Source organism: Pundamilia nyererei, unplaced genomic scaffold (assembly GCF_000239375.1).
Source record: "Pundamilia nyererei isolate P.nyererei 1_Seehausen unplaced genomic scaffold, PunNye1.0 scaffold00117, whole genome shotgun sequence".
In the NCBI taxonomy this organism is placed as follows: Eukaryota; Metazoa; Chordata; class Actinopteri; order Cichliformes; family Cichlidae; genus Pundamilia; species Pundamilia nyererei.
The window spans coordinates 264,140-278,046 of NW_005187518.1; the positions used below are offsets into that span (position 1 = coordinate 264,140).

A 13,907-nucleotide genomic window follows, 5' to 3' on the forward strand; every position below is an offset into this window, starting at 1 on the left:
CTGTTTTTTGTCAGACTTGAAATAGCCGAAATACCTTCACACTACGGAACTTCTATGGCTCTTCCGTTCGACAATCTCTCCGGCATTGGAACCATCATCTGTTTTCACTTCGGTCACGCTCGGTTGATTTTTCTAGTCGGCACACTCATTTCCTCCATTATGCGCTGGCTCCATTACCCGCTGGCTGCTTCCCAAACAAACACACGTGCGGCTTGGCACTTGTGCTGTACGTAACAAGTCACGCGACGTGACGCTGCGGCTGTGATTGGTTCGGCTCTGCGCTACTTGATTTGGATTGGCTGACCTTATTTTTTTATTTTTTATTTTTTTAAAGAGGACAAGAGCGGCGAGGTCTATCGCGATAGCTTAATTTCTCTATCGAGTAAAAGTTATATCGCGATACATATCGTTCTATCGCCCAGCTCTATCAAATACTTATTTCACTGAACAGCATGGAAATCAATTTCTAACTTTTATGTGTTGTTTTTTCTGTGTTTTTGGTCAATATTCTGTCTCTCTCCAATAAAATGAAACTATCATAAAAATTAGAGACTGCTAATTCCAGCGAGCAAACTGAGCAAGGGGTTCAAATAATTATTTCTCCTACTATACTGCTGTTGCTCCCTCTTCAGGATCTATCATAGGGTGCACTCTGAAGTCACTCAGTGAAACACACAGAAAGCAGCAACACAAAGGTATCCTGTGGCATCAAATGACGTGAACTGGAGTGACACAGTGGACTGTGATGCAAGGCCTGGTCTGCCTGACAGCACTTTGTCAAGCGTGTGCCTCCCGATACATATATGTATGCTTATCTTTGTGTCTCCAGGCTGTAGGCATGCCAGATGAAGGATAAGGCAATCATCTTCTAGTTCTGTGCACCGAAGTATATATTTATCTTCCTTTAATACAGAGTATACCATTTCTTTACTGAATCTATGAGTGTAAACCAAGTCGTCTGTCAGCTGCCAAATGCTATACAGTTCACTGTCTCATTATGTCTCACTTGTTACCATCTCGCCGATCCTAAGAAAGTACCAGGACCACGAGATAAACCACTGTGCACACATATAATAAACAGCGCAAGAAAATTATTTTACATGGTCATTAACCAGTTAATTGGTCTCTGTAATGTATGAATTTAAGATATTCAGTTTGCTAACACATTGAAAATGCTTGTCAGAATCTCTATAGTCCCATGTTGGCAGTCCAAAGCCTTCATTTTTCAGTTTACAGTGATGTAAGTCAAGGAAAAGCTGCAAATTCTCACATCTGAGAAACTGCAACCTTAAAATATTTCAGACTTTTTGCTTTAAAAAAAGAGATAGAAATTAAACATTTTACTCCTGGTAGTTTCATTCACAGTTATTAGAAAATTCCTCACATTCTTGTAGACAATAAAACAATTTTAAGCATTTATTACATAAAAATCCTGTCATACTCAAAAGTGCAATAATTTTTGGATGCCAATCAGAGTTTTGGGAACCAACTGGTCACTAATTCTCAGAACAAGGCACATTTAAATAAATTAAACAAATGCAAAAAAGTTGAAGCAGCATAGAAAATAATAGTAGCGGCTCTGGCAGGCGAAAATAGAAAGAAAGTATACCCACTCTTTAACTTGGAGCGTACTTTGTTGGCCAACTTCTTGATGTCTGCCATAAGATCCTCAAGTTCAGCTTTAGTTTCTGAGAGGAGAGGAGACAAAAAGGAGAGGATGTGTTAGTGGATTACATACTAACTCAGCCAAGCACATAAACCACTGGGAAATACGATTTCACAGGCACCGACTCCATACTGACACACAGGAAGTGTCGCTCCCAACAGAGACAAACATTCATCACTTTCAGTCCACAGCAGCACAATTCATCCTTCTTAATGCTTCTTTTCTATAGGGAGTAACTACATCCTCCCTTTTCTCTTGCAGTCTTTCGTCTTCTTTCCAGGTTTACACTGTTAAATATTCACATTTATATTATAGAGACACAAAGATACAGATCAATGAGTGTGGAGCCAGTGCAGAGCCAAAGAGTGGCAGGACCACTACAAGCTAAAGAATGGCCACACAAATAGTGGTGGAGACCCTAAGGGGCTTGCACATGTTAACTGCAATAGGTACCGTTTCTTTTTTCTTTTTCCTACAGAGCACTGCCATGAAGAAAAATCAAGGCATTAGTTTGTGTGCCAAAGTAAGTAATAATCTTACCTGGTCCTACAAAGTTTCCTACTTTGACCCCTGGTGAGGACAAAGATGTGATCGTAGCAATAAGTCAAATCACGATGGATGAAAAATCTGGCCTACAACAAGATGAATTTAGTATATTTTAGTATAAATTTGATATAGATGATGGAGTTACTAATACATTTAAAATCTCTGCCGGCAGTTTGTACTGATCGTTTAATACGCAGAAAATGTTCAAATGGAGAAAACAGCGGGTACTAGAACTGGAACAACTGGTGTAGCTTTGATCAACGATGAAGACTTGAAACATTTGCTAGTTTCAGGTCAAATCAGTATAATATGTTATAGGAAACAGGGAAAAAGGTAAAATTTCTCTTGTCACACCTTCCCAATGCTGGCTAGTCATTAGATTGCCTTGGCAACAGGCATAACCTACTGTCTTTACTGTGCTACTCTAAATTTTCTGAACCTGCAACAGTAGCCTAAGTGTATGATAATCAGACACATTTTTACATTCAAATGTTTACAAGAGGGACCAAAGATGGCATCATTTGCTGAAGAGAGTGAGGGTCTTGGAACAGGGCACTCATGAGGATTCACAGAAAGGGAAGGTCAGCACTAAGTGGAGAGCATAAAGAAAAAAAGAATGATGCCTTCACCCCTCTATCCAGCCATCCATGGGCATGTTTAACACTTTATTTTGTGAGCACAAAGGAAGTTTTTCTCTTCAGTGAAACCTTCAAAAGTCAGCAGCAGTGAAGGGCCCACTCGAGTGCTTTCCATGTTCAGGTTATCACAAATGTGAAAAAGGCACTGGAAATACATTTATTTTCTGTAGCAGTCAAATTTGTGGCTTTTTCCATGTAAAAGGGCCACTGAAGCATTAACCATTGCCTGTTTAAAGGCTGAATACATCCATTTACACTGAAGAGAATTCATATTTTTTCATATATGGATCTACATTTTCTTATAAATGTGCAGAAGTGCATTTTCATAATTTTTTCCATGTGCATTCATCACCAACACAACCTCAATTAACCTCAATTTATTTAGGGCATGCTATTTCGTTGTTACAGTGAAATAATTGCATGGCCTCATATTAGAAAGTACGTTGTTAATCATTTGCTTTATGACAACGACGGCAGTGGAGGAAGTAGCAGGGAGATAATAACATTTACAGTGCTGTGAAAAAGTATTCGCTTCCTTTCTGGCTTCTTAGTTTTATGCATATTTATCACACTTAAATGTGTCAGATCATCAAACAGATGCTAAAATTTAGGAAAACATAACCTGAATAAATACAAAGTGCAGCTTTGAAAGCATTATTTCATTTATTAAAGAACAAAAAAGCTCTTCGATCTTACTTGACCCTGTGTGAAAAAGCACTTCCCTCCTAAACCAGATAAGAACTCCAATCAAGATCTGTGATAATTGTGAGTTTGTCACATCACTGTGTAGGAATTGTTGCCCAATGTTCTTTGGAGATTTTTTTTTTAAATTGCCGCCTCTGTGATGCCAAAAACAACCTGACCCATCAGGGCATGGACAGAACACCTCTGGTTTCATCTGGAAATACAAATCATTTGAGTCCCGCAAGTTGTTGTGCAGGATCTCTGCTGATGCTACTTGTTCTATTAACCTTCCCTAAAACGCTCAATAGGTCTGAGAACTTGACAGTTTGGAGGCCAAGTCAACAGCATCTTGGTATTTTGTATTTCTTTGTATTTCTTAGTTTTTGAAGTGTAGCAGGATGAAATGTGACAATGAAAACTGCCATTTCCATAAGTTTGGTACACATCCAAGCTTTATTGTGTTTACACAGGTGCAACCACTTACAGGTATCCACAGGAGCTGTTGCAAATTCCACTTAAATCTTCTTACAACTGCCCTAATGCAAATTAGTGTTAGCTTAAAAATGCTGTTTAAGGGTTAAAGTAAAGTGCTACCCATTGCTTCAATTTTCACTACGGAGGGGAGAAAAAAAAAAGTCAGAGAAAATGGAAAAGCTTTCACACATATTCCCTCTCTCTATCACACACACACACACACACACACACACACACACACACACACACACACACACACACACACACACTCTACCCTGGAGCATTAACTGCCATTTTTAGCACATTGCAAGGGGGTGAGAAACTCATTTATCATCTTAATGCCATAAAAGAACCAAATCTCCATATGTTAACAAGCTGTAGGAGGCCAGCATGCATAAAAGATTCTTCTAAAAAGTTATTCCGGTCAACCTATTCAATCAAACCAAACCGCCTGCAGTAGTTCTTTCTAATGAGTTTGTTTCTGCGTAGTTCCCTCCTTTTAAAAGCTGAATAAATCACAACGATAAATAACGGCCAGTTTTAGCCCCACTAAACTAAAATTCGTGCTAAACATCTGAACCCAATTAGAGACACAGCCTCAGTGGATAATTTGATTACACAGTACGAGGAATACTTCAATCACTGCTACATGTTCAATTACTGAAATATAATATTTGCACATATCTCTGATGGGAAAGAAACTGAGAAATGTGAAATCATCATCATCTCTTCCTCTGAAGCTACAATACAGATCCATATTATATGAATGCTCCTCATGGCAGTCTGGGATATCATTTTAATGATTACGGACAGTCAGAAAAGCCCACGTGGATGGCAAACTGAACTCTGAAAGGAGAATGTTATATTTGGATTTTAGTGACACTGAATAATACCATTCATACCATTTCATCTAAATCCTAATCAGGAGCTCATTCAAACAAACCCTCACTGATGCGATAATGCAAAAGATGGTAAACCATTTATAGACTGATCAGCAAAGCACTACAAGACTTTAATCTGCTTAACAGATGCATTTCCATATCAGCAGACATCAGCCTGTGGTACGTACAGCTCAGTGAGACAAAGCTGTGGACACAGAGTGCTGGCTGATAGGTGTCATTTCACATACAGCATTTTTGTTTTATGTGTTTTTAAACAGCAAAGTGGAACATTTTCATTACACGGACAGCAAACACACTGATCACCCTAAAGTCTAGCTTCAAACACATCAAGAATAAATCTGAATCTTTCTTTTTTTTTACCAATAAATTTAAAAAAAGAAAAGAAAAGCCAACAATAAATTTATTGTATCACCAAAGACTTCCTTAAAGCTCAAGCCTGAAAAGCCTTTTCATGATGTGTATCACTGATCCAGACGCACATCCTTGCAGGAGATTGTGTTTAAGAAATGCCAGAAAATACCTGTTTCAGTAAACGAAATGAAACAAAAAAAATTTAGGATATATTCAAGCGTCTTTTTGAAATGTGATGCACAAACACTGGGCAAAAATCCAATTAATAGCAACTGAAAGATGTAGAACGAGAACCTTGGGAATAGAACCGTGAGCACAGGATCATTTTCCAGATAAAAAAAACAAAACAAAAAAAACTCATAATGGAAAGACTCACTCTCTTGAGTTTACAAAAAGTAGATGTGGAAGAAAAAAAGGGGGTTTAAAATTGTTCTTTTAAGAGGACTATGCATATAAAGTGAGATCATGTATTCTGTCCCTTCATTTACATTTGTAAGTCTCTATTTCATAAAAGAAATTAAAGGTGGGAAAAAACACAGAATTAATGTAAGTCTACCATATCAACACTCTCCAGCTACAATAAATAATAACCTACCAATGTTTTTAAGAAAAGAAAAAAAAAGCACAAGTTAGAGTACCAAGAAATAGCTACTCCACTCAGGAAATGAGCAATTGGGAACTAGATCCTTGGTATGTGTTTGAATAAGCCCATATCGCTTGCAATTAATTTTGCTGCCAGTGGCAACAGCAAATACTGAGTTTGTCAGGGTCAAACACTAAGGTGGTGGGCTGAGAGCTTCAAGGCAAAATAACAGTGTATGTGCTATGTATGCATGTGGACATGTGCACACTTCTTCATAAGGCTGACTAGTTTCAGTTGTGTAGGACTGAACAGATCACCGATACATGATATCAGGCCATTTTAAATGTCAATATAGCAAGTCTCACTATTGACAACAGCTATATGTTGTGAATATTTGTGTAAATAAAAAAACAAACAAACGAAACCAAAACAGACTTTACATAGATTCTCACAGATATGTGAGGAAGAAAAGGCATGAGAAACTCTGCTTCAGTATCTGGTGCAGCCAACTTGTGCCGCAGTAGCTGCTCATCAGTCCTGCACATCAATGTGGAAGAATTTTAACCCATTCTGATCAGAATGGTCAGAAATATGATCAGAACACATTCATCTTTGAGATGGTTGGTTTCCACACATGAACTGCTCACTTCAGGACATTTAACAACATTTCTGCTGGCTTAAGGTCAGGACTTTGACTTGGTTGTTCTAAAACACCATTGTAATTTTTCTTTGGTAATACAACAGATGTGCTGAGGGTTACTGTCTTGCTGCAAAGCCTGCTGGTAAGATTCAGTTCACAGACATCATCCTTAGAATAGCTATAATATTTCAAAATGTCTTGCTCCATCAATCATGGGCAGCTATTCTTGCACAGTTGTGGCAAAATAAACCCAAACCATGATAATACTATGACAATAGCAGTTTTCATGCTGGAGTGCGGTCTTTGTTCCTTTTCTCCAAACATAAAGTTTCATATTAATTTCATCGGTTCATAAAACATTGTTCAAACAACTTTATGGATTCTTCCTGCGATCTTAAGCAAACTGCAAGATGAGCTTCTTGCAGTCTTCACATACACACCAGTTTCTTTTGATCGTTGACTCATGAACATTAATCAATGTGCGAAGGTCTTTCGTCATTTTGGAGTCTTGAACTTCAATCTGTCTGACTGTGGATGGGTGAAATCTAAAGTCTTTAGAGACAGATTTGTAACATTTTCCAGTCTGATTAGCATTCATGACTGATTAGCATGAATTCCTCTTACTTTCTAAAATGTGTTGGGATTTTGATTGTTCTTGAAATAAAAACATTGTGCTCATTCATAAATGATTACAACTTGAAATAAACCTGTAGGCCCGAGTAACAGGTTGTGATGTGATGTTTGTGAGTGTTTGGTTGAGGTTGCTGGTAGTCACTAGGTAAAACTGTTTGCAAGGAGATACATGGAACACTGAGCCTAAAATCTCTCTGCGATTGCTTTGGCCACTAGCAGATTGCTGCAGTCGCTTGTAGTTTGCATGGAAGACACTGAATTGCCTGCAAACCCGCTAACCATTCACAGGGGATTTATTCACGTTTGAAAAAGGGAACAACAAACCAGAGAATGTCTGCCTTCAAAAGTCGCACCTTTTCAAGCGCGTGATAGTGATAGAATCGTTTTTACTTCAATCGTCTCTGTTTGAGGGCTTAATTAAAAAAAAAACTTTCATCATTCATATGTAAAAAAGTATAATATTGTAAATTCATTGTTTAATTGGGTTCTATGAGTTTTAGAACTAGTAATAAAATCTGCTGATGTCATATTTATGCAGACCATCCATCCATTCGCTTCCACTTATCCTTTTCAGGGTTGTGGGGGGCGCTGGAGCCTATCCCAGCTGTCATAGGGCGAGAGACAGGTTGCCAGTCTGTCGCAGGGCTAACACACAGGGACAGACAACCATTCTCGCTCACATTCACTCCCGCATGCACACCTATGTCCAATTTGGATTAACCAATTAACCTATCCCCACTAACTGCATGTCTTTGGACGGCGGGAGGAAGCCAGAGCACCCATGCAAACTCCACACAGAAAGACCCCGGCCTGATGGTGGAATTGAACTCAGGACCTTAGCAACAGTGCTAACCACCGAGCCACCAGGCTGGCTATTTATGCAGACAAACAGCAAATCTCAAACTCAGAACAGAACAGTTGTGTAGGACTGAATAGAAAATGATGCCTTCTTCTCCTTGGTGTGTGTTTCTCTTGCTAATTAAGCCACACACAACTACTTCTGCAGAGTTTGTGATAAGACAAACTCAGGGAGAAATAAAATATATATGTAAATTTGTGGACGCATTTCACAAACCAGCAAAAACAGACTGTCTGTATAAAGACCAGGAGCAGGAAAAAGAGCAGATGCAAAGGACGCACACAGTATGTTGGATGATGTGGTCAATGGGAGGACAGTGCAAAGCTTTGATTAACAAGCAGATGAAAAAGCAGAAGAAAATATGGACATAGCTTCTGGGATGGCAAAAGTAAGGGAATGCATCAGATCGTTAACTCTGTATTCTTTCCAGTGGGCACCAGCAAAAATGTCAACCTGTAAATTTTGGTTGTATGACAGTGTGGAATATACCAGGCACAAGCACACACACACGCAGGTCTGTATTGCCAAGTTCCACATTTATTGACACTTCACAGCTGATATTTTGTCGCACAGACTGACAGCCGTCGATCCCCGCTGATGTGTGTCTCTTTTTCCTCCTCTCCGTCTCACTATAACACAGGGGAGGGAAACCATCATCCGTCCACAATCGCCATCAGCTGTTCTTACCGGCTTCACCCGCACCGCCCGTTGAGCCCACTGCCCCACTCCTCCCCTGCAACCGCGCCCGGGGCCACGCCTCCGCCACACACCCCACCGCCCGACTGAGGCCGGGGAACCATCCGGCCAAACCTACTCCCCCCCCCCCCGCGAGCGAGAGAGGAAATTGGCCACCGCCATCTGCGCCCCCAGCCTATGGACCACCTTGAACTGAAAGGGCTGTAAAGCCAGATACCACCGGGTGATCCGGGCGTTGGCATCCTTCATGCGGTGGAGCCACTGCAGCGGGGCGTGGTCCGAACAGAGGGTGAATGAGCGCCCCAGGAGGTAACAGCGAAGGGAGTCGACCGCCCACTGGATAGCCAAGCACTCCTTCTCCACGGTACTGTACCGCCTTTCGCGCTCCGCCAGCTTCCGGCTGATGTAAAGGACGGGACGGTCAGCCCCCCTCACCCGCTGGGACAAAACGGCTCCCAGCCCTCTGTTCGAGGCGTCGGTCTGCAGAACAAAAGGGAGGGAAAAGTTAGGTGTGTGAAGCAGCGGCTCCCCACAGAGAGCCTTTTTCACCTGCACAAACGCCGCCTGGCACGGCCCCGTCCACTGGACCAGATCTGGGGCACCCTTTCGAGTGAGATCGGTCAGGGGGCTGGTCAGCTGCGCAAACCCCGGCACAAAACGGCGATAGTAACCTGCCAGCCCCAAGAACCGTCTCACCTCCTTTTTCGTCCTGGGGCGCGGGCAGGATGCGATAGCCGCCGTCTTCTCCACCTGTGGACGCACCTGCCCGCCCCCCAGGTGGTACCCCAGATACCACCACGGCCAACTTCTTCGGGTTGGCCGTGAGCCCCGCCCCCCTCAGGGACTCCAGGACCGCGGCCACCCGCCGCACATGCTCCGCCCAGGTGTCGCTGTGGATGATCACGTCATCCAGGTAGGCAGCAGCATACGCAGCGTGCGGACGCAGCACCCGGTCCATGAGGCATTGGAAAGTGGCAGGGGCCCCGAACAAGCCGAACGGAAGCGTAACGAAGTGGTACAAACCGTACGGAGTGGAGAAGGCCGTTTTCTCCCTGGACTCGGCAGACAAGGGAATCTGCCAATAGCCCTTGGTTAAATCCAGCGTCGTGAAAAAGCGGGCCGTGCCCAGCCGGTCCAGGAGCTCGTCGACCCGGGGCATAGGATAGGCATCAAAGCGTGATACTTCGTTCACCCTGCGATAGTCGACACAGAACCGGATCGACCCATCCTTCTTCACTACGAGAACGATGGGGCTACACCACGCGCTGTGCGACTCTTCTATCACTCCCATCCTCAGCATTTCAGCCAATTCCCTCTGCACGATTTGCCGTTTATGCTCAGGAAGCCTGTAGGGCCGTGAACGCACCGTCACGCCAGGCTGCGTTACAAAATGGTGCTCAATGAGAGACGTCCGGCCGGGCAGGGGGGAGAACACGTCAGCAAAACGCTGTTGTAACGCGACAACGTCCGCTCTCTGGGCCTGTGTGAGATGGTCATCACAAGGGAAGGAGGCAGGGATGATGGAATCTGGCACCTCCGGCCCCAACTCATCTCTCTCCTTAACCAGGCTTACCAGAGAAGCAGTTTCAGCCTCTCTCCACGCTTTAAGGAAATTGAGGTGATAAATCTGCGTGGCCCCTCCCCTGTCCGACCGAGCGACCTCATAGTCAACGTCCCCGACTCGCCGTGTGACCACAAAGGGTCCTTGCCACTTGGCGAGCAACTTCGAGCTGGAAGAAGGGAGTAATACAAGCACTTTGTCTCCCGGTGAAAATTGCCTAAGTCTAGCCCCTCTGTCATACAGGCGTTGCTGACGCTGCTGAGCCTGGAGCAAATTCTCCCGTGACAACCTCCCCAAAGTGTGGAGTTTCGCTCTCAGGTCCAACACGTACTGAATCTCATTCTTAGCGGGGCTCGGACCGTCCTCCCAGCTTTCTTTAATCAGGTCGAGCACCCCACGTGGCATTCTGCCAAACAGCAGTTCAAAGGGAGAAAATCCCGTGGAGGCCTGGGGCACCTCCCGCACTGCGAATAACAGAGGGTCTAGCCAGTGATCTCAATTGTGTTCATCCTCGTTAATGAACTTACGAATTATGGACTTCAAAGTCTTATTCAGCCGCTCCACCAGCCCGTCCGTCTGAGGGTGGTAGACGCTGGTCCGGATAGATTTAATGCCCAGTAATTCGTACAGTTCCCGCAGTGTACGAGACATAAACGACGTGCCCTGGTCAGTCAGTATCTCTTTCGGGATTCCGACTCGGGAGATGACCTGAAACAGTGCCTGCGCCACACTCTTTGCAGAGATGGTGCGCAGCGGGACTGCTTCCGGGTACCGCGTTGCATAATCCACCAGGACTAACACAAAGCGGTAGCCGCGTGCACTCCGGTGAAACGGCCCGATGAGGTCCATGCCAATGCGCTCAAACGGGACCTCTATGAGGGGGAGTGGGCGCAAAGGCGCTTTTGGTATGGCCGGCTGGTTAACAAGTTGGCAGTCCGGGCAGGATGCGCACCAGCGGCGCACATCCGCTCAGATGCCCGGCCAATAGAAACGGGCCGTTATGCTCTCCAGAGTTTTTCCGTAGCCCATATGCCCTGCCATGGGGTTATAGTGAGCCGCCTGGAAAACCGTTTCCCGGCGGCCCTGCGGCACCAACAACTGGGCGTGCGTTTCCTCCGTCTGAGTGTCACGACTCACTCGATATAATCTGTCTTTTAATAAGACGAAGTGCGGGTAGGTCTGTACGGCTTCAGGGCGCACCACGTGACCATCAATTGCCATCACCTGATCAAAGGCTGAGCTTAGGGTGTCGTCACGAGACTGCTCCAGTGGGAAATCACCCATGGGGGACACTTCCGGAACCGGCGGAGCCTCCCGTGAAAGACCCGCCGGCTCCTCGGCGGGTCCTTCAATTTGTGCCCAGAATCAGGGGGTGCGACAGGCGCGGGCTATCCGCAGCCGTTATTCTATGCGTATGGCCCTTATACTTTAATAGCAGCGGCACTATGGGATACCTGTGCACATCACCATGAACACACTTCACCTCCACCCATTCTGCCTCCAACAATGCCCCGGGGCGAACCAAGCCTTGGTGCACGAGGGTCTGCGTGCAGCCCGTGTCCACCAACGCATGGCGTATACCCCCTCGAGTCCTTACCGGAATGCTGTATGTCCCTCCTGGACCGGGAGAGGGCGCTGGGGCACCGGCAACGCGGAACACCTGCCCCACTTCTATAAGTGGACAGTCCCTCCTCAGGTGTCCCAGTTGCCCGCACTTCCAGCACTCCTGCCCCGGCGGCTGTGCTGCTCTCCGTGGCTCAGGGGCGGTACTGCTCGACTCGGCTCCCCGGGACGGCACAAACGTAGCAAAGGGGTTAGTGGGGCTCAGCGCCGGCGCTCGCTCTGCCTGCCCTGGCGCAGGCACCCGGCGCCTCGGGGTCGGCACTGGGGCCTGTTTACTCGGCCTCCGGCCGCCGTCCCCAGGCTCCCCTGCTCTAGCGGCAAGGTGGTCCTCCGCCAACGTTACCGCCACCTCCGGTTAAACATCACAGATTGCAAGAAATTTGTTATTATACCCATTTATCTTCAATAAAATGAAGAGCCTTTTAATTTGTGGATCCCCCCCCTACTGCAGTTAAGGTTCATCGTTGTGCCCACTTATTCATGTGTTTGCACTACTTCAGAAACTCAGAGGGGTGTGAGGTTATTAACAAGCGTGTCTCTCGGTTCTGTGTAACCATAGCAACCTCCGGTCACCTGTTCGATGAGGTCAGCTACCAGTATTACAGAGAAAATACCATAAAAACTGAGCTTTGTTTGAGGCTGCGTGTGATGTGTTTGTGTGTGTGCATCCTGTGCGTGCGCTAAGGAGTTAGATTAGATTTCCCGCTTGTGGTTACCAAACAGAGGAGGCCAAGCTGCTGAATCAAGTGTCTATTCAGCCTCATTACTGACTGTGTGAAAAAAGGAGGAGTACAGGAGCTGATGAATAAGCAGAGGGAGAGGAGAGAGGGAAGCAAATTAGAGGGCAAAACTGAGGAGTCAATTGAGCTGTGGCATCACACTCCATCCCTCTTCCAGACGCTCTCAAATGAAATCTTCAGGTCATGCTTGTTGCCATCATTAAGACTGTGTTGCTATGGCAATGTCTGCAGTCAGTCCTCTCGCCAGCTTCAGATTGTTTCAAAGTGACAGAGGGAAGGAGAGCAAGAGAGACGCTACAAGGCACGGAGAAATGTAGAAGCTCGGAGAAGAACAGTGTGATCACATATCAAATACACGCAGGAAACACAGGAATGAATTTGTTTTGAAGGGTAATAAAATTAGCTTTTTGCAGGATTTACACTCACGTTACTCTGGTTCCTCGAGCTATAATCAATTTATTCACCGCAGAGCAGTCTTATGATTTTAAGTTTTGTTGCAGTTTTTTGTTTCACATTTTGTCGTTTGTACATCTAGTACCCTGTGTTTCATCATCTTTATCTGCCGTTGTTTGTTTATGCATCTCTTTTTTATGTCTGTGTTATAGTAACATCCTGTTTAATTTGGTAACAACTTTTTGTGCATTTTTTACTTCTCGTCTTTGCCTTTTAGCCATCTGTGTAATTTCCCACCCAGATCTATTAGGTTTCCCTTGGATCTGGGTTCCCACTTCATTCATCTGCTTTTATAATTTTTCAGGTTTTGTTAAAAATCACAGTAACCATCTTTCCTTCGAATAGTTCCTTTAAGCGTCCCATGATGTTGTTGGTTATTTTACTAATTATTGAGGCAAAGCAGAAACAAAACAGATCAGACAGGCGTGCTCTGTTAACTCTTCCCAATTTCAGTCTAGGTATTAAAGTATATAGTCATTTACAACACACTGTTACAACACACACTAAGACACACATATGATTAAATTGGTTAAATAAACAAACCGTTTCTCCCATGTGTAAACGCTGCAGATCTCCACTCCCACTCGCAAAAATAATGAATTAATTTAAAAAGACAAAAAAAAAAAAAAAAAAAAAAAAACACAAGGAGAAACTCACACACATACACACACACAGTTTTATTTAATATACAGAATTTTAAAAAATGTTTTTATGGTGCAGAGAGAAAAAAAAATTAAAATCCCTGCATCACTTGCAGTATAAAAAGCTATTTTTTTTTCTATTTTTGCAATATCCTAAGCTAGTTGATGACCCACAGTTTGTCCCCCTCAGAATGTCACAGTGACATAATTGAGGAAT

The 13,907-nt window shown here is 44.3% G+C and overlaps 1 protein-coding gene across 2 annotated transcripts in view; it reads right to left on the reverse strand.

Annotated features, from left to right (window-relative positions):
• LOC102198818 (syntaxin-1A-like) overlaps positions 1-13,907 on the reverse strand; it is an 82,191-nt gene that overhangs the window by 23,689 nt on the left and 44,595 nt on the right. For both annotated transcript variants that reach the window (XM_005742085.2, XM_013913140.1), the window contains exon 4: positions 1,614-1,688. In XM_005742085.2, the coding sequence (XP_005742142.1) occupies positions 1,614-1,688 (75 nt within the window). The remainder of the gene's footprint in view (positions 1-1,613; positions 1,689-13,907) is intronic.